Source organism: Tamandua tetradactyla, chromosome 1 (genome assembly GCF_023851605.1).
Source record: "Tamandua tetradactyla isolate mTamTet1 chromosome 1, mTamTet1.pri, whole genome shotgun sequence".
NCBI lineage: Eukaryota > Metazoa > Chordata > Mammalia > Pilosa > Myrmecophagidae > Tamandua > Tamandua tetradactyla.
The window spans coordinates 183,312,277-183,331,991 of NC_135327.1; the positions used below are offsets into that span (position 1 = coordinate 183,312,277).

The following is a 19,715-nucleotide window of genomic DNA, read 5'->3' on the forward strand; positions in this document are numbered from 1 at the left end:
GTTAGTGGTCCAAACTCAGGATATAAGTGGAGTCCTCAGGAAAAAGGAAGAAGTCAAACTGTGAATATAGATTAAATGCCTAGGGAAAAACAAAATTTAAAAGGTGGATGCAGAAGAGCCTGCCAATGAGAGTGAGGTGTTTCCAAGATGTAATAGGAAAACCAAAGCAAATAAGGTCAATAAAAACCCAAGGAGAGAAACTGTGTGTGTGTGTGTGTGCGTGCGTGCGCGCATGCAGAAAGGTGGGGGGTTATGAGAGATCAAATGATAAAATAAAAGGGGGAATGTTAATAATAGGTAAATCTGCATAAAGGAAATAGGGGTATTCTATGTACTATTCTTATTCTTGCAGTTTTCTGTGTTTGAAATTATTTCCACAAAAAGTAAACAAAACAAAACAAGGAAAGGGTACAAGAGGAAGAGACAAATGTCACAGGAGGACCAAGCAGGATGAAGACTGAAGATTGTCCCATGAATGTTCCATGAGGTGCTCATCAAGGATCTTCAGAGGAGGAGCTTCCCTGGGAGAGAACGGACAGAGGCACACCGCAGGGCTGGACCCCAGATGGGAGGAGAGGAAGCAGGGCAAGCTACTTGAAGAGGCTTAGCTGTGAATGGGAAGATGAAAGAGACTGACGTCAGGGGAATCAGCCCCCAGCAGAAATAAGCCCTTCCAGAGCACCTTTGCACTCCAGCAGAAGACACTAAATGGGGACTTAGATGCTTGATGAATGAACGATGGGATGAAGGAAATACATTTTCACCAAGGCCAAGCAAGTCTAAAGAGTCTAGAGATGCAAGGTCCTGGGCTTATAGATGGTAATGTGGTGGGGGCTTGATCACCATCTGGGTCACCCTGGGAAGAGTTGGACTTTATCCCTCAGACTCATGCCATATGTCGTTCTCAGAAAGGGAAAGGAGAAGGCAGCTTCAGAACTGGGCCTCTTGCCCCATGACCCTTTTCAACCTGGCATTTGGAGAAGGACCACGTTGACCCTAGCATGCCTGCAAGCTCTCCACCTCCTTTGCTCTGCACCCCTGGCAATACAACCTACCTCCAGCTGCTTTGGGTCTCACCTGCGGCAGGTAACCTGTTGCTCCCCACAGGTTCACGCGGGAGGCAGTGCATGACTGTGAGGTGCTGGGGCAGCACATCCCTGCAGGTGCTGTGCTGGAGACCGCGGTGGGAGCCCTGCACCATGACCCTGAGCTCTGGCCGAACCCTGAGACCTTCGACCCTGAGAGGTAAGCACCACCTGTCTTCAGCTGGATCCTGGAGGGTTCGGTACCCAAGGAGTACCGGGAATGAGAGTAATGGGATTGAGATTTAGCAAGGTGATTGTTGCCTAGAGGCTCAAACAGAAGTGTCTAGCTTGAAATCCGCGGCAAAGGGGTTTCCGCTTTGACGGTACACCTTTGTAAAGTCGCCCCTAAACAGTCAGAAATTGTAGCAATTCAATTCCGATAAACGTTTGCAAGGCGTAATTTCCAAAGGGAATAATTGTATTACTTGAAGAAGACCCAAACCAAACCTAGAAATTTAGCACTTAAGTAGTACTGCTGCAAGTGACAGGGTAAATTCAAATGGTTGTCTTCTACTTGTTCAAACCAGGACACAGGACTGTATTTAAAGCATTCACTGGAAGTAACACAATTTCTCATTTTAAAATTGGCGACTATTCCAAAACAATAGTATCGACTACATTTCTCCACCCCTTGAATCTGAAGTAGTGAGATCTAGCAATGCTAAAATTGTAGACCTGGATTCCCCCTTTCCTCACCCACCTTCCCCCACCCCCAATCCCTCCCCCCACCCCAAATCCCTCCCACACACATTCTAGATATGGCCTAACATGGATTTGGTCCATTGTCTAAATTTCATTTCTAGGCTCCCTGGTTTGAAAAGTCAGAGCAGGCATCCACACTCCGTCCTTACCAGGATCAATCAATTCTCCCTTTCTGGTGTGATCCCACAAAGGGAGGGCTGGCCAGGCAGTACTTAGGTTTCCACCTATAATGGCTCCAATTTCTTATGGAACACTACCCACCTCTGGAACCTAGATGCTGGGACGCCCTGGGGAGTGGGACCTCAATAAATGATATCCCAACTGCTCAGCAGCACCTCGAAGAAAAAATCAAGCAATGGAAACAGCAACTGTAGGCTTTACAGTCACACAGAAGCATCACTTTTGAAAACAAAAAGTGTATTTAATATTGTGTTGCAAAGGGTACCTTGGGCCCAGTAAAGTCCGGAGGAAATAAGAAGTGAGCAGGCCATTGTAAAATAGATGGATGTCACAGGGTGCACAAGGCAAATACTGCTATTTGCTAGCAGATAAAGTCATACTGAGGAAGGGCCTCTGGTCATTCAAACAGAGAAATGCCCCTGTGGTCCAAGCTTCCAGGGTTTGGACCAGCAAGCTAAGTGTAGGTTGGAGAGACAGCTGCCAGGCATGGCACTGAGAGACATGAAGGGGAGGGCTGGTGAGGAGGCCAAGGTGGCTGGGAAACTTTGCTTAGGAAATGATGAATGCTGTCATCCTCTAGACCATTAGTGAAAAGTTGCAATGATGGGTCCAGGCCAGGGCTGTGGTTGCCAAACACTCAGAGTTGGAAGTGCTGCTTGGGTTTCTTTTAGAAGCTGATTCTGGATAACAGTGAGCATATGGGCTCATTAACAGTAACTGAATTGACACTGTTGAAATTCCATTTGAATACAACAGTGCCTGTAGGCTTTGCAGGATGAGAGGAACAGAACTGGAGCTGACTGATTAGCAGCCACTAGCTCACAGAGACTTTGGTGATGGGTTCACGGGAAAATAGTGTTTTGTTTACCACAACTGGATTTATGACTTACTTGATAGGAACAGGGTCTCACATGATGGAGGCCCTCAGCCAGAATGAAGGTATATAAGAGCCATTAGGAAGGAGGCAGGCATTCTGGGATAACGCCAATCCACTGACCTGCAGGTTCACAGCTGAGGCTTGTCAGCTGCGGCGGCCCTTCACTTACCTACCATTTGGGGCTGGACCCCGGTGCTGTCTCGGAGTGTGGATGGGGCTGCTGGAAGTAAAGCTGACGCTGCTCCATATCCTGCGCAAGTTCCGGTTTGAGGCCTGTCCTGAGACTCAGGTAAGAACCCATGTTCCTCTGGGGACAGGGGGTTGTCACCTGTTTCCTGTGCCAGAGCCAGCCTGTGTGGAGTTGAATCTGGGCTCTGGTGAGGTTCGGTGAGTCCCTTAGCCTCTTTTTGCCTCCTCCTAGCGCTTAAGATCCTTGTGAGGATTAAATGAGTTAATATAAGTGCTCAGATAAGTGCCTGTCACACTGTAATGCAAGTATTTGCTAGCTATTATATTGTTCTTGGTACAACAGAATTGGGCCTCACATTACCCTAGTTCTTCCCTCTTCTGCAAAGGGAACCCAGACCATAGTGCTCACAGCTGTGAAATCTGCCTGCTTTGTAAGGGTTTCTATAGTCCTATAAATACTGGTCCTCTGGATGCTCTGACTCCTCCCGATTCCCTAAGATCCTCTCCGCTTGGCGGTCACTGCCTCACGGAAGGAAGATGCCACCTAAGGAAAGCAGAAGGGCTTTAGCTCCTTGGTGGTTGTTCCACAGCTGCCACAGGCTTCTCCCTCCTCCTCTTGTGCAGATGGGCACATCCTCACATCTTTCATGGGCCACAGCCCAGTCCTGTCGAGATGACACATACTCTCCCCAGGAACTTATGCCTTTATCCTGATGCCCCAGAGAGGGACCTAACACCATGCGCTCACCCGTCAGACAGACATTTGGGCGCTCCTCAACATCCACCACCCTTCGGCCTAGTTTCCCCTCATACCATCGACTCCAGCTCAGCAGAATGTTTCACTGACTGTAGGTGGGAAGGCCTTCATACTTAGAGTAAACCTGCAAGGTAAGTCAATCATTTCCATTCTCATATGAGAAACCAAAGCTCAAAGAGGTTAAAAATTTGCTTGAGGTCACACAGACTGTAGGCTCCAAGAAGGCAGGGACCAATTCTGTCATGTGCACTACTGGACATTCCAGCATCTACTAGGATGCTAAGCACAGGAAAGCAGATTCATCCACTCAACAAATGAATTATTCATGAATTATTCAACAAATGAATTATTCACAAATGAATGAACAGCCAGAAAGTGAAGAACTGGGTACAAACCCAGATCTTGCTCACTCCCAAGACTTCCCTCTTTGCTCCATGTCTAGCTGCCTCTCTGCACAGTATTAACTATTTCCTAGAGTCCAGTCACTGCTCTCCTCTGCACCTATGGTCATGCTGGTTCTGCCACCTCTGGACAGCTACAGACCTGGATGGGAGGGCGGTCTGAAATGTCTAATGACATTGCTGGGGATACACTATGAATGAGGTGCTGGGAAACATCCAGAAAGGTTTGACAGTCGGTGCTGAAGAGGAGGAGCAGACTGGCAGTACAAAGCTAAAGCAAGACGAGGAGGGAGCTGAGAGACAAGCAGAGCCCTTGACGACCTGAAGCATTGTACAGACACAGACTTTTCTTTTGGGGTTTGCCTCATTCAACCTTGACCTTGACATACAGTACAGCAGCCAGACCAGTGTCCTGGCACTGCCCAGTTCAAGCAGCAGCCATGAGCCCCAAGCTTGCTTGGTCCAAGGTGAACCAATCCTGAATTTTGAGCCTCCTTGGAATACCTCATCCCCACTTCCTACCCCAAGAGGTTTCCTTCCACTCTTCTGCACCCATTTAGGCTACAGTCCCTATCTGGAAGGAATGTCATTCCTCTGACTCTCCTACCCAGAGTCTAACCACATACTCCAATCCTGTGGTGTCCCCTCAAACCCCAAAGTGGCTCCTGAGAAATCATGCTCTAAGGTTTCTCCCATTCCTTGGCCTACCCTGGGGCCTTCTTCTAACAGGAAGCCTTCCCTGACTTGCCAGCCATAACTGACCTCTCCTTTTTTTGAACTCCTATTTATTTCAGGTTGTCTAGACCTATGCTGATACACTAACACTAACCACTTGTGGCTAAATCTACATTTTAATCAAATAGAATGAAGAACTCAGTTCCTGTGCACTAACCACCTTCCAAGTGCTCCCATACCCACCTGCAATAGAGGGAAAGAGCAGGGCTAGACCATCTTGTTTCTTGGGCATGTAACTCATCTCCCCATGTGAACTACAACCCTGAAAGGCCAGGGAGTCAAAGACATCTGGAAAATCCACTAAGGCACTGGTGATTCTCCTTTGCTTTAAAGGATTCACACTGAATCGTCATTTTACACCCAGCTCAAAGATGACCCTTGCTTCCTCAGTAGTTACTTGGATTTGGGCTGTTCTTAGAAGTCTCCCATACACCATCAACTTTGCACTTTAAGATGGACATAAGAAAAGGTTTTTGGATGCTAATAAAACAAGACTACAGCTCATACAAGGAGGGCATAAAGATGCCCTCCCCAAAGCTCCACAGAAAGAGAGGGAATAGTTCAGCTAATGGCTATGCACTGGGGAGATAAAGGGAAAGGCAGGGATATTTGGTGTGGTTTATAGACAGGATTTGAGGTTTTGCTTTCTACTTTCTAGCTTTGTGACATTGGATGAGTTACTTGGCCTCTCTGAAGCTCCATTTCTTCATTTGCAAAGTGAGATCTATTCCATCTTACACAGGATTGTTGTGAGAACAGTACAGGACTAAATGCCCTTTTCACCTACAATACTTTATTAATGTGGGAAAGAGAGACAAGGACCAGAGGCTGGGGGCAGGGGAACCAGCTGCTGGTGCCCTATACTCTCTTGTATGAGAAACAGCTGTTAGTTATTCAAGGAATTGCAATTCAATTGACAAGGTTTCTTTGCTGGTAATCCGTCAGCCCATAGATAAAATGTTCACAAGTCCTGCTTCAGTCCTATTCCAAAGAGGTTTTCCTATGTATATGATTAACTTCTACAAATATTTTAATTTCCTCTATTTTAGGTACCACTGCAGCTAGAATCCAAATCTGACCTAAGTCCTAAAAATGGCATCTATATCAAGCTTGTGTCTCGCTGACAGAGAAGGCATCCCTCAGGGAACATCTTGTGGCTCTGCACCTACAAGTAAATACTACAAAGGCACCCCCAAATTCAAAGAGACCCACCCCTACATGAAAATTTAGATTTATGGAGAACCATGAACAATGTGACTGAAAGGGTTCCTGGCATGCAAATAAGAGAAATACAGAGGGTATTTACATTATGTTCCCTAAATGCTTAATAAATGTTTATTTGTCGCACTTAGTTTTGACTTTGTTAACAGTGTTTGAACCACTGATCTAACCACCTAAATAAGGGATTACTGATAAATAAGTAAATGTAATTTTGACAAAACTACTGAGAACACAAGGTTTTACATTTGCTCTTAGCCAAAAGGCCGAAAAGTGAACACAAGGTTTTAAAGGAAGCCTGGCCTTGATGTGAATCCATATAGGGACATGGGGACACTCCATTGAGCCAGTCCTCTAGGCACCAGCTTGTGGACTTTTCAGCTTTTCATGTATTGTGGAGACTGATTGAGAGAATGATAGTCATCAGAAGTTCAAAAATGATTCAAAAGCTTGACTATGCTTTGGTGTTCCTAGGCAGGCTAATACTAACTTTATAATAAGACTCAATACACAGAAAAAGGATATAGGATGAAAGGTGCTTTTTTTTTTAAAGTATCCTAAGTAGGATCTTTATTATTAGCAGACCCCGTATTTGTGAATATGCCTATATTTTTTGCTAAAATTTTATTTGTAACCTAACTAATTTTAGCTCTCAGCAGCCAAATGGTTAAAAATCATGGGATAAGTTACTTTACTTTCAAGACTTAATAGACAAATCTCTGGTTTAAGCGTGATTCTCTCAACAATCCTCTACCCCGCAGTGACACTGTAACAGGACCAATAAATTAATCTGAATATAAATATGTTACTTTTGCAAAATTACCAAAACATATGACCAGGAGAACATATTGCTAGGGTCCCTTGTATAACAAGTAGGGGCCCTGAGCCTCAAGCTTCATTAGCTTCCTGATAAATCTATACACAGTCCTACCAAAGCCAGTTAACTTCAGCTCTATTATATCCCTATAACTTCAGCTCTATTGTAGCCCTGATGCATAGAAAAGTGCTTGGTACCCAGCAGGGGCTAATAAATAAATGAGTTTCAGGCTTCATCCACTTCAAGTAAGTATTTTTTTATTTCCATACTCCTTTGTGACATTTGCAACACAGATATTCAAATCTCGAGGGGACATAAAACTCACACTTGGACTGTGCTTAGTGTGCTCAAGATATATGGGTACACATGTGCACGCCCAAACCCAGGGGTCCTGAGAGTAGCTACTTATTCCTGTCACCTGTCAGGGTGAACTTTTTGGAGTGACAGCTGACCCCCACCAGGACAAAGGAAAATCAGCAAGGCTACAATGACACCACATGATAGCCACTTGCTGTCACAAGGTGATACAGGCCAATTCTAATGCCAGAAACCTGGGAAAAGCAGCCAAAGGCCTACATGGGTTAGTCTCTGAGCAACAGACAGAAGTATGCTTCTGCAGGCCTAGCCCAGGCTTTCACATACGGATGGCTACTGGATCATTCTGACAAAAAGTACAGGAGATGCCACTGGGGCCCTGAAAAATCTGAATCACTTATAGAGAGAAAAAATCTTAAAAATTAAAACAAATCCATAAAACAGTTTCTAGAAACTCTGTGCCTGGTGCCTATAGGCAGCAAAGTCAACAAAGAAAGTAAAAAAGCACAATTTTAACATACTATTAATACTATTAAAAAGCAAAAAAGGGCTCACCTACAATCCACATGCCCACCAATTACTCTGCTAGTGAGCCCAAAAGTGAGACTTAAAAGTGGAAATTATGCCATCAAGTGATTAAAAATGGACCTTCATTGAGAAGTCAACATTAAACAGTTCATTAAAAGTTCTTTTGTTAAAAAAAAAACACACAACTTTCCAAACACCTATTTCAAAGAAGATAAGCCTGAAAGGCATAAAAACACCTTGAGTTTGCTTACTACTGGATGCCAAAGGATGCTAAGGAGAACAAGACAGAAGTTCTCGACAATGGCTTGGAGGTGGTCGTGTACTGGATGAGATATTCAGGGTAAACCTGGTGTTTTTCAAAGACCACGAAGATGGACGGGTCAGAGGTACTATTGACACAGCTGTCGTAGAAGACGTTGCTCTGGCCTTCTTTGGCTGGAGGACGGACGAAGGAGGAATTGCCTCTAATGAACTCGCCCACCAGCACCCGAGCCAGGAACATCAGGTGGGTCTGTGTGTCGGATTTGCTGTAGTGGTGGGAGTATGCAGCATCTCGGGCAAAGTAGCTTCCTGAAATGACACACAAGGCTGAGCTGGGTACTGGGAGAAGCAGCCCACAGTCCAGCAGGGAGAACAGACAGCAGCCTGTGGGTCCTGCCCTGTCACCGAGGAAATGCCAAAGACTCTCCTGTTGTGCCATCATCATCATCTCTCTCTCTCCCTTTGTCCTCCTTCTCCCATTTCTCCACCTTTTTCCTTGTAAAAACATGAAGGAACATGCGTTTACATTGCTGACAGCCTTCTTCAAACCTTGGGTTAAGTTCCTGGCTGGAGGCTGAGGAGTGGAGTAAACATGCCACCGGCTAGGCTCTCTGCAGAGAACCAGGGCTCTATTCTCCACTGAGGTGGATGCCAACGCATCTCCTCAGGTGGTCCCCATCAGGCCCTCTATTAATTTTGGTTTCCAGGCCTTGGGTGGCAAATGACTACCTAGTGCTTTTGGTGGAAGCCATCCTAGCCCCTACCTTTGCCGTAGGAAGTGCCATGAAGACCACAGATGCGCCAGTCAAAGTTTTGTTGGCAGATGGCATCGATGAAACAGGCACTGGTACCATGAAACAACTGCCTCTCATCCACTACCTTCCCGCCACTCCTCTTCTGCATCTGTCCTTTTTGCCTGGAATTATGAGGAGAATGTGTGTTGGAGGGAGAGGGCAGAGTGACATTTTCAACCAAATACAGCCCACTCAAACCAAAAAAAAACATGACTGTCCAAACAATAGAGGTGTAATGGAACAAGGAGATGGGGGTACCAGGCTGTCCCAACCAGGTGCAGAGGCTCTGGCTGTATGTGCTGGGAAAGGGAGCAGCCCTCACTTCCCACAGACCAAGGAATGGGAAAGAGGGTAGAGAACAGAAGCTGCATGAAAAGCAGAAGCGCTACAGCTCCATAGCTCAAGGCCTTCCCCAAAAGTGGATCAGCCCTTGGGGACAGAGCATGATTCTTTCTCATCACCTTGTTTCGGAGCAGAGTTTAACCCTGGGGAGCTGGAGAGATGGAGGAGAGCTGTGAGGATGTCAGCCATGGTAAGCTCATTCTTCTCCCCTCTCCTGCTGCCCTGATTTCATCACTGTGCACAGAGCACAAATGACAATTACCCAACACCACTGGGGGCACAGGTCAGCAGGATCCCAGGCCTGCCATGGTGACCTCCTGTGGACTTCCTCCCCACATAGACAAATGACTGGGTTTCAAGGAGCATGCTGGTTCTTGTACACAAATATGAGGCCCATGCTCTTCTGCTGTTGGGATAACAGCTTTATTTTCCTGGGGCTGAGGGTGTAAGTAGGTTGTCCTGACCCATTTTCTTGGCCTGTAGGGAGGCAGAATGTCAAAGTGTAGGTCCTGGCTTTATCACTAATTAATTATGAAAGTTATTTAAGTTCTGGGAAGCCTCAGTCCCCTCATCAGTATAATGGGATATGTCACCACACAGTTATAAACATAATGAGTGACACAGTTCCAGAAACACAGAAAGCACTGGACAAGGAGGAACTAGTAGCTCTGATTTTCTTTGATGCTTAGGGCATGTTTGGTACTCAGCTGGCAGGGGTGAGGAGAAACAGTCATCACTCCACAGAGTAAACCCCAACACCACATACCACTGGTAGACTTCCCAGAGGGCCAGGTTCTGGACTCGCTCAATCTTCTGAATATGGTAGAAAGGCAGTGTGAGGCTAAAGAGGTTCCAGACCTTTTGATACTCTTCTGAGTTAGAACTGAGAGTGATCCTCTGTAAGGGGAAAACACTTTTAGTATGTTATCATCACAGTACAGAAAACAGATCGATCCCTTGCCAAGGCTGCTTATAAAATCCTAGAACTCAGAAGCAAGAAACCCCAGACCGATCTTACCACACTTCCCTTCCTGCCTGAGACTGGCTCTCTCCAGGCACCAAGTGTTTGCAGTTTGGAATCACTTCCCTTTTGTTCCCTGTGAAACTGGCCCAAAGAACAGTACCCATGATCGCTGCTGCTCTTCTTTCGTACCCAATGTAGCTCAAGAGTCCAGGTCAATCTACACACTCTACAAAACTAGAACTAGTGCTCAATGAATGAGAAAAACACCCATCTGTTTTCCTCATCAAACAAGTTGTGGCAAACCCCATCAAACAAGTTCAGTCCCATGGGCAACAATGAGACATTTCAGCAGTTTAGAGTACAAGGGAGAAAGTAATGACTGTAACAACGGAACTCCCTCTGTAGCTAATGCCAGTATGTCAGCCCTAGAAACCTGAGCTGTTATGTAGAAAAGACCAACACAGGAGGAAAGCCTCTAGTTCAATATTTAGTATAATGCATGCCAAAAAAAAAAAAAAAATCAAAGCAGCAGAAAAGGGTACCAACACCCAATAAAAACTATCCCCTCTCCTTCCTGCTTCTTCACCTCCCAAGAGGGAACACTATTAAGGTCTTTGATTACCCTCCCAAGCATGCACACAGGTGCATATTCATCCAATCTTTCACACAGTAAGGCAGTATATTATAATCTTTTTTCTAAATTTTAGCCTGTCACCTTTTCATATAGACTGATTTCATTCTTTTTAAATAGTCACTAATATTTATCATATAGGTATACCATAGTGTATTCTGACAGAAGAATTTTAATGTTATTCTAAAAAAAATTTATGCTAATGATTTAAGTCTTGCTTGAGCTCACAGCCTTACAAGGCAAGCACTCCCAAGGCCTGACCCCCCTACTTTGGGAGCAATCCTTGTAGTCTTGCCTCAAATATGCCCTCCACTTTCTGAGACCCATACATAGCCTTGCTCACTCCACAGGAAGCACTCCCATGGCAGCAGTTGGGAGATGTTGTCCCCCTGGGAACAGAGTGGCTCCCAATCCCTCACTGGCAGTAGCTGTCCCAAACCTCCTCCATCTCTTAATACCCTACTTCAGAGACAACTCTGAGGCATTTTGCATGGGCTCCCAACTTCCCGCTCTCCATCCTCCAAATATTCCCTCCTCTTGCTCAAAGGAGTGTCCTCCTTTACTGTGGCAAAATTCTTCTACCTGATGCCATCTCATTCCATCTTCTTATTTACAAGGACCCCCACCAAAGTCACAAGCACTGAAGGAATGGTTGGCTTGACATAAACTCGCACATCAACTCAGGAACTCAATACTTGCTGGCACAGGACTTGTTACATCTTGTGCCCAAATGAGTCTACCTCACCCTTAGCTCCATGCTCTGGTAAGCAGCACTCCTGATTGAGCCAGGATGGCTGCCCAACCAAATGCAGCCAACCATGACACTAGAGCAACAATCCACAAATCCCTGAACCTGCAGCCTGGATCGCAACCTGCTTCCTTCTCCCAACTCCACAAGGCTTGATCCGATTACAGCTACTATTTGGGGGGGTCTCTGGAGAATTCATCTACAGCACCCCCCCCACCCAGAATTGCAACCTTATAAAACTCAGCTCATCCCCCGCCAAAGACCCTAAATGATCAGGGTGACACAAATGTCTGTCTATAGGTCTCCTCCAACTCAAATTCCCTGACTCTGGTTTCCCTGCTTCCATTTCATAGGAGGCCACCAAATTTTTCTCCCTCAGGCTAGGATCTAGTCCTGCCACTTCCCAGACCAGATGCTGTCAGGGCCCCTCATACCTATCATGGCCACACTGCTTGGCACAATGACCAAGGCACCCCATAACACAGCCCTGACCTCTCTTTGCTCACCCCCAAGTCATAATGCACTCTCCACTCAAGACATATTGGACATCCTGTCCCCAAAGACCCTCATTTCCTAACACTGCCATGTCCTCATGCAGTTCCTTTGGCCTTTATGTTCTTCACTTTACTTCGTCTGAAAAACTTACCAGCCATCATGGAAGTTTAAATCCCATGCTCCCCCATTAACATCTTCCCTAATCCCTTCAATATGGTTGCTTCATCCTTTGAGGCCTCTGAGTACTGTCTGTAGCTCACCAGGGCCTTAGCACGTCCTGCTTTGTATAGATAGTATCTGTGGGCACCTTGTACCAGTTCAATGGGATTAAGTCTCCGAGGTCAAGCACTGCCATGCTGTAAAAGCCTGTGTACAATGCTTGGCAGGAGGACGCTGACAGGTATCAGTCCAAGTGCCCATGTATAAGGGATGACTTACATCCCTTTCATCATATTGAAATCTTTCCTTGATTCTTTTCCCTGTACTTGCTTAGTTAAGATTGACATTTTTTTGGTAAGCTAGGCTCTTAAACTCCTTATTTCTGCCCTTTCTAACAAGTTTCACAGCTTATTCTCCTTCCTTCCCAATACATCCTTGACCCTCACAGCCACATCCAGCCTTAAAACTGTGAAGATGTGCAAAAGAAAACAAAACACTCTACATACATCTCCTCCCCCACCAACCCAATAAGCCACCCCCTTCCACTTTCTTCTGTGTTAGCAGAAGAATCTGTTCGCATCAGGCTATTTCTACAGAACACCCTCCTTCCCAGCTGTAGGCTGGATGAGTTCCATACCTTGAATCCTGGGTCTGGCAGGGCAGAGGAGTCCCAATAGTCCGGGATATTCTTTGGGCCTTGAAACTTGACACTGCTACAAAATATAAACAAAAACCATTTAGACATTTTGTTCCTAGCTAGGAGGAAATCTACTATAGCTGATACTTCCAATCTTGAGTCCAGCATATCATTTTTTAAAAGCTAGAAAGGGACAGGCAATGGTGGCTCAGAGGCAGAGTTCTCGCCTGCCATGCCAGAGACCCAGATTCAATTTCCAGAGCCTGCAAAGCCAGAAAGGCTAGGAGGAATGACTACAACAGTCACAATGTGAGAACACTTTTATCTTCACCCATGTGGCCCAAACCTAAAACTATTTAGACATGAGAGATCCATTTCTCTCTCCTGTATCCAACGTACTACTTATAATAATAGAGTGTATGATTAAAACGTTCTTATTTCTAATTTTGAAATTCAAAAGCTTTGAAAATTTTTTTCAAAAGCTTGAGGTACAAATTACATATAAAAACATTTTTTGAAAAACATAAAACTGACATCAAAACTCAGCTGACAGTAGAAATTTGACAAACTGGTAAGAGGCTCTTTCAGGATCTGCATTTATCCTTCTTAATGTGACTATGCATATTTTTTAACTGCAGAAATATTGTGTTTAATTACAGGGTGTTATATAATACAAACAACATATTATCGTTCTAAAATTAAAAATTAAAAATAAAGACTGAGTTCTAAAAGACATCTGGCCTAAGGGTTTAGAACAAGGATTGTGAAACTATAATTTCAAGTCATTCCTATTTAGTTTCAGAATGCACTGTTCTTCCTACAATAGATCTACCTTCTGTTTCTGCTGGCACGAGACACGCATCTTCATCCTAAGCCCAACAAGCTCTTAGAAATAACTTTCCTAAGAAAATGGCAGTTTAAAAATAATTAAGCAAGAATCAGCTAGAAACAGATCCACAAAGACTTTGGTTATCAGGAAGATTATAAAATAATTATTCCTCCTATGTTTAAACAAATAAAAGGCAAATAAAAACATACGCAAGGAACAGAAAGCTATAAAAAGACCTGGAAGATTTTTAAAAGAAGCTTAAAAATAAAACTTAGAAATTAAATCTACAGTGCTTGATAGTAAAATTTCAATAGGCTATTTAATAACAAATCAGATGACATGAAGAGAGAATTAGTGAGCTGAAAGATTTGTAAAATGGAATTATCCAGAATGTGACCCAGAGCAATAAAGAGAGGGAATATGTGGGGAAAAAACTGGACATAGAGAATAGAGTGAGAATTGCCTCTTGGAGCTACGAATGGAGCCTAACCAAAACTACAGAAGGTGAGGAGGAGAACAAGGAGGCAATCTGCAAAGTGAACAGGTGGGACATACCAACCCATGGATTAAAGAATCCCAAAGACTCTCAAGTAGAAGAAATAAAAATAAAAACCCAGACATACCATAGTGAAGCTGCATAACACCAAAAGAGGATCTTAAAAGTAGACAGAGGAAAAAAGTGATTACTGTCAAATAAGCACCAGACTAAAAGCTGTTTTCTAAAAAGCAACAAAGGAAACAAAGAGTGAAACCTTCACCATTCTAAGAGAAAATAACTACAAATGAAGTTTTATACCCAGAAAAGAATTATATTTCCAGTATAATTTTATAATATAAAAAATTATCTCAGTATATGATACTTTTAGACATATATAATAAAGATATAATAAAGATATTAGATATAATATATATCTTATATATATTATATATATAATAAAGACTTTCAGACAAACAAAAGCACAGTTTTCCACTAACAGAACTTCACCTAAAGAAACGTGAAAGGCAGAGAAAAGATTTACAATGTAAGTAAATTTAATCAAACATTCATAATGTAAAATAATTACCTCATGAGGTTAAAAAAATAACAAAGTCAAGAAGAAGGTAAACAGAAAAAAGTATTTGAAGGCCCTTATATTAGTTGGTAGAAGGACAAAGATACTAACTTATACCTAAAGTGAAGAACACTGGTTACCATTTCTAGAGTAGTCTTTTAAAAAAAATAGAAACATATTATACAACTTCCAAACCAGTAGATGGGAGAAATTAAGAATTCCAAAAGAAGAAAAGAAAAGAAAAAACAAGACCCAATTACATGCATAAATATTTTCATGGGTTATGGAAGGATAGTAAGAACCAGACAGCTGATGTGTACAGATGCGGTTTTAAATTTTATTAAATGACATTACTGCATTATAACTTGTGAATATGAACATTAAATTGTGATATCCTTAACTGTATAAATAGAGAAACTGTCTGAAAGTCACCTGTCTAAGAGGCCCAAACAGATCTGCTTGTTGGACTTAATGACAAAAAGCTCCTGTTGCACAAGTTAGAAGGAAGAACTAAGCACTTCACCTGTATGCAATTTACAGGTTACAAGACAGGAAAGATCTTAAATCACTCATATCTTAACCTGAATTTGATGAAAAAAATCACTTTTATTTTTGACTTTCAGTGTCTGCGTGTGACCCCTGAACATTAAATGTGACAACAAAGGTGATCCAGTCTCAGAAAGGAGACAGGCAGACAAAAAAGACTTTCCCAAACTTTGCCTAGGGAAGGTGCCGGAGAGGCAAAGAATAAAAATGATTTCAGAAATAGGAGTAGCCACAGACAACCAAACCTCAAAATCCAGAAGAATAAAAAGACTGGTAAATTTAGCTAAACACATGCAAAAAAAATTTTTAAGACTTATTTGGAAATACTTTCCATCTTGCAGGACAGTGATAAAAATAATCCAAACCCCACACAGAGAACTCTAACATATCCTAGCCTCCCAGATACCCAGATCTGCCAATTTTAACATGTTGCCACATTTGCTATATCATTCTATCCATCCGTCTATCCATTATCTGTCTACCCCCATTCATCCATACATCTATCCGTTTTAGTTTCTTGGCTACCAAAGTAGATACCAATGCAAAAGGTTGGCTTAACCAATGGAAATACATTGGCTGATGATTTTGAGGCTAGGAGAAGTCCAAGATCAAAGCATCTTCAAGGTTTTCTCCCACAAGACTGTGACATTCTGGGGCTGGGTGCTAGAGATCCTCAGTCGCCTTTTTCTGTCACATAGCAATGCACATAGTGGACTCTCCTGGCTTTTTGGCTCTGTTGACTTCCAGCTTTTGACTCCTCCCTTTTCCCTTTCTCTTCCTCTTCCTCTCTCTCTCTGGTCTTCCTTATAAGGCCGTCAGGAATAGATTAAGACCAATCTTGAGTCAGGCCGCACCCTAATCGAAGTAACCTCATCAAAAGGTCCTATTTACAGTGGTCCACACCCACAGGAATGGATTAACAGCATGTTTTTCTGGGGGCACATAGCTCCAAACCATTACAGTCCACACTCTGGACCCCCAAAGGACATATTCTTCCCATAAAGTCTCACCAAAACTGGTTATGAGTGTGGTCTGTTCTGGGAAACAGTCTCTCTACCTGCCGCCGTCTGTGGACCTGTAAAACCTAGAGAATAAGTTATCTGCTTCCAACATAAAATGGAGAGATCGGCACAGGATAAGCATCCCCAATCCAGAAGGGAGAAACTGGAAGGTAAACAGGAATCATGGGTCCCAAACAATTCCGAAATCCAGCAGCATAAATGCCATTAGATTTCAAGATCTGAGAGTCATCCACGGATTGATGATTTGTCCTCTGGGCCTAATGGAGTAGCAGCCCCACTTCTTCCAAGCATTTATGCAATGGCCATGCTCTCCCCACTGGGGTGAAGGCTTCACTCTCTCCAAGCATCAGGATGGCAGCCATTATTTCCACAAAAAGCAGGACACAGGCACCACCCTCTCTGAGCACTGGGATAGTGGCCAGGCTCTCTACAAATGTGAGTGCAAGACCTACTCCCTTCCAAACAGAGGAGTGAACTTGCCCTTTCCATTCACATGGGAGGACCCACTCTCTTGCCCAATCAGATTTCTTCTGTCCAGACCTCGGTTTCCAAGATTTGCCATTGATGTTATTCTTCCTTTAATTTACCTCTTCTCTATCCTTTCCAGTTTAGGATGCCAGTGGTTCCACTCATACACATTTTTCAAAACCTTGTCAGCTTTACATGTAGTTCACAGGGGTCCAAACCATCAGACAATAGAACCCTCCATAGATCCTTCCTGCATAACTGCATCTCCAATCTTGACTTCCACTGAAATGGCCAACTGGATCCCTGTTCAGTTAAACCCTCACATAGAGTCCTATTCTCTGGAGACTCACTTTGCAGAAGCTCAGGAAGCTCCCTTGATGGAGAGCCCCTTCTGGCCCTCGTCTCAGAGCATGTTTTCTGGATAGACTCAGAACTTTCCAAACCATCAATATCTGATTCCTTTGTGCTTAAGAGTTCATTTCTCAGCTTATCCCTTTCCTTCCACTGTAAGCTGCAAGAGAAACAAAGCTGCACCTTTTATACTTAGCTTAGAAATCCCCTCAGCTAAATATTCAAGTTCATTGTTTTCAAGTTCTGCCTTCCATCCAACAGTGGAGTTCAATTTTGCCAAGTTCTTTGCCAATATAATAAGGATCACCTTTCTTCCTATTTCCAATGACACATTCATCACTTCCTTCTATGCTTATGCCAGAAGTACTCTTAACATCTGTATTTCTACCAACATTCTGTTTGTGAGGAATTATGTATTCTCTAAGATGATACAAACTTTCCATACAGCTTTCACTCAAGTTTTAGCCCTCACAATCCTTACAGACTTATTTCAGCCCTAAACAATAGATCTGGCCCCACAAGATTGGATCAGTATTAAAATGGCTTCTCTGGGGGACATAACAGTTTCAAACCAGCAAACCCTCTATCTCCCCTTTATATAGTTCTTGTTACAGATTACACATTTATATAGAGTCCAAAACCACTAATTTATCATTACACTTTATGCATGACTTTTACATCCTGTAGGAAGTAAAAGGTAGAGTTACTATCCCAAAATACAATAATACTGGCATTTATATTTACCCTTGTTATTATCTTTATAGGATCTTTATTTCTTCGTGTGGCTTCAGTCAATTGTCTATGGTCCCTCCTTTCAACCTAAAGAAATCTCTTTACCATTTCTTGTATGACTGGTCAAATGGTGACAAAGTCTTTCAGCTTTTGTTATCTGAGAATGTCTTAATCCCGCCCTCATTTGTAAAAACAGTTTTGTTGGATACAGAATTCTTGGTTGGCAATTTTTTACCTTCAGCACTTTAAATATGTCTTCCCATTGCCTTCTTGCCTCCATGGTTTCCGATCAGAAATCTGAACTTTATTGAGACTGACTTCCTTGTCTGTGGCATGTTGCATCTCTCTTGTGGTGTTCAGAATTCTCCCTTTAGCATTACCATTTGACAGTTTGATTATAAAGTGGCACAGTGTGGGTCTATTTGGGTTTATCCTGTTTGTAGTTCATTGAGCATCTTGGATGTGTATATTCATGTTTTTCACTAAATTTAGTAAGTTTTCAGCTATTATTTCTTTTAATGTTCTCTCTTCCCCATTCTCTTTCTCCTTCTGAGATTCCCACGAGGTATACACTGGTACAACTGATGGTGTCCCACAGGTTCCTCAGATACTATTCACTTTTCTTCAAGTTTCTCTCTTTCTGCTTCTCAGACTGGCTGATTTCGATTGTCTTATCTTCCATCTACCAGTTCACTGATTCTTCTGACAGCCCCAATCTGCTGCTGACACCCTCTAGAGAATTTTTTTATTTCACTTACTGTGGTCTTCAGCACTGTTTGGCTCATTTCCATAATTTCCAACTTTATATTGCTATTCTCTTTGTATTCACCTATTTAACATATCTTTCAACATGTTTCCCTAATCTCCTTTTTATCTTTGAACATGTTTCCTTTAGTTCTTTGAGTACTTTAAACCACCACCACCACCCCCCGCTTTTTTTTTTTTTAAGTCTTTGTTTGGTATGACCCACGTCTGGTCCTCCTCATTGATGATTTCTAATGCTTTAATCTCCTCTTTCACCTGGGCCATTTTGTTTCTTCGTATGTTTTATAATCCTTTGTTAAAACCTGAACATTTTGATATTTTAACATATCATCACCAGAACTTAGACACTGAGGCATATGTTTCTTAAAAGCTTATATCCAGCTATTATTATATCAGAACTTTCCTTGAATGCCAAGAGCTAACAACAAATATAAAATAAGAAAAAAAGAAAACACCTTCCCAGTCTTTTCAGATTGACCCATGGCTGGACTCTCCTTCAGAGCTTATCCATACAATGAGTTTAGAGAATAGCTTGAGGCCAAAGTGTAGCATCCTGCTTGGTCCATTCTGCACATGCATCTTGCCTTCGGAATGTGTTTGGCCCTAGTATTTGCCCCCATTTATACATATCCCCTCCTTCCTAGGAAACAATTTCTTCATGGTCCAGTCACTGCACTGTATGTCCTATAACCAGCAATCTCTTGCCCCAGGAAACCAGGACTTGACTATTTTCCCCAAGTGTTCTGCAGGGGAGCTCTGCAAACTGCCTTCTAGAGACAGGGCAAGTTGTGGGACAGTAAGTCCCTGAGGCTACCACCAGACATACTGTGCCAGACATATGCTCCCAGTATCCTAGGCATCTGCACTGGGAGCTCAGGCCAGCTCTGCACCAAACTGGTGAGGGCAGGGGCCAGGCAGAGCACCATAAAACCTTGCCATTTTAAAGTAGCCCTTTTCTTGTTTCAGCACTTACCCTGTTAATGTTATCCTATAAATGTTTTCTGGAGCTTTGAGAAAGATACTTCTGCAAGTTCTTGGTAATTGTTCAAAGCTTCTGCAGTAGTCCAGAAGTGTCTCATTACATCATCATGATTGGGACAGACTCACAATTTTTT

The 19,715-nt window shown here is 43.1% G+C and overlaps 2 protein-coding genes across 3 annotated transcripts in view; one reads left to right on the plus strand and one right to left on the minus strand.

The window, feature by feature from the left end:
• Nucleotides 1-6,340, plus strand: part of TBXAS1 (thromboxane A synthase 1) — a 189,946-nt gene extending 183,606 nt beyond the window's left edge. For both annotated transcript variants that reach the window (XM_077147249.1, XM_077147279.1), the window contains exons 11-13: nt 1,108-1,245; nt 2,971-3,133; nt 5,976-6,340. In XM_077147249.1, coding sequence (XP_077003364.1) covers nt 1,108-1,245; nt 2,971-3,133; nt 5,976-6,050 — 376 coding nt within the window. In that variant the 3' untranslated portion in view covers nt 6,051-6,340. The remainder of the gene's footprint in view (nt 1-1,107; nt 1,246-2,970; nt 3,134-5,975) is intronic.
• Nucleotides 6,341-7,929: 1,589 nt separating this feature from the next.
• Nucleotides 7,930-19,715, minus strand: part of PARP12 (poly(ADP-ribose) polymerase family member 12) — a 72,313-nt gene continuing 60,527 nt past the window's right edge. The window contains exons 9-12 of the mRNA XM_077147206.1: nt 12,836-12,911; nt 9,968-10,098; nt 8,830-8,981; nt 7,930-8,374 (exon numbers count right to left, since the gene is read on the minus strand). Coding sequence (XP_077003321.1) covers nt 8,055-8,374; nt 8,830-8,981; nt 9,968-10,098; nt 12,836-12,911 — 679 coding nt within the window. The 3' untranslated portion in view covers nt 7,930-8,054. The remainder of the gene's footprint in view (nt 8,375-8,829; nt 8,982-9,967; nt 10,099-12,835; nt 12,912-19,715) is intronic.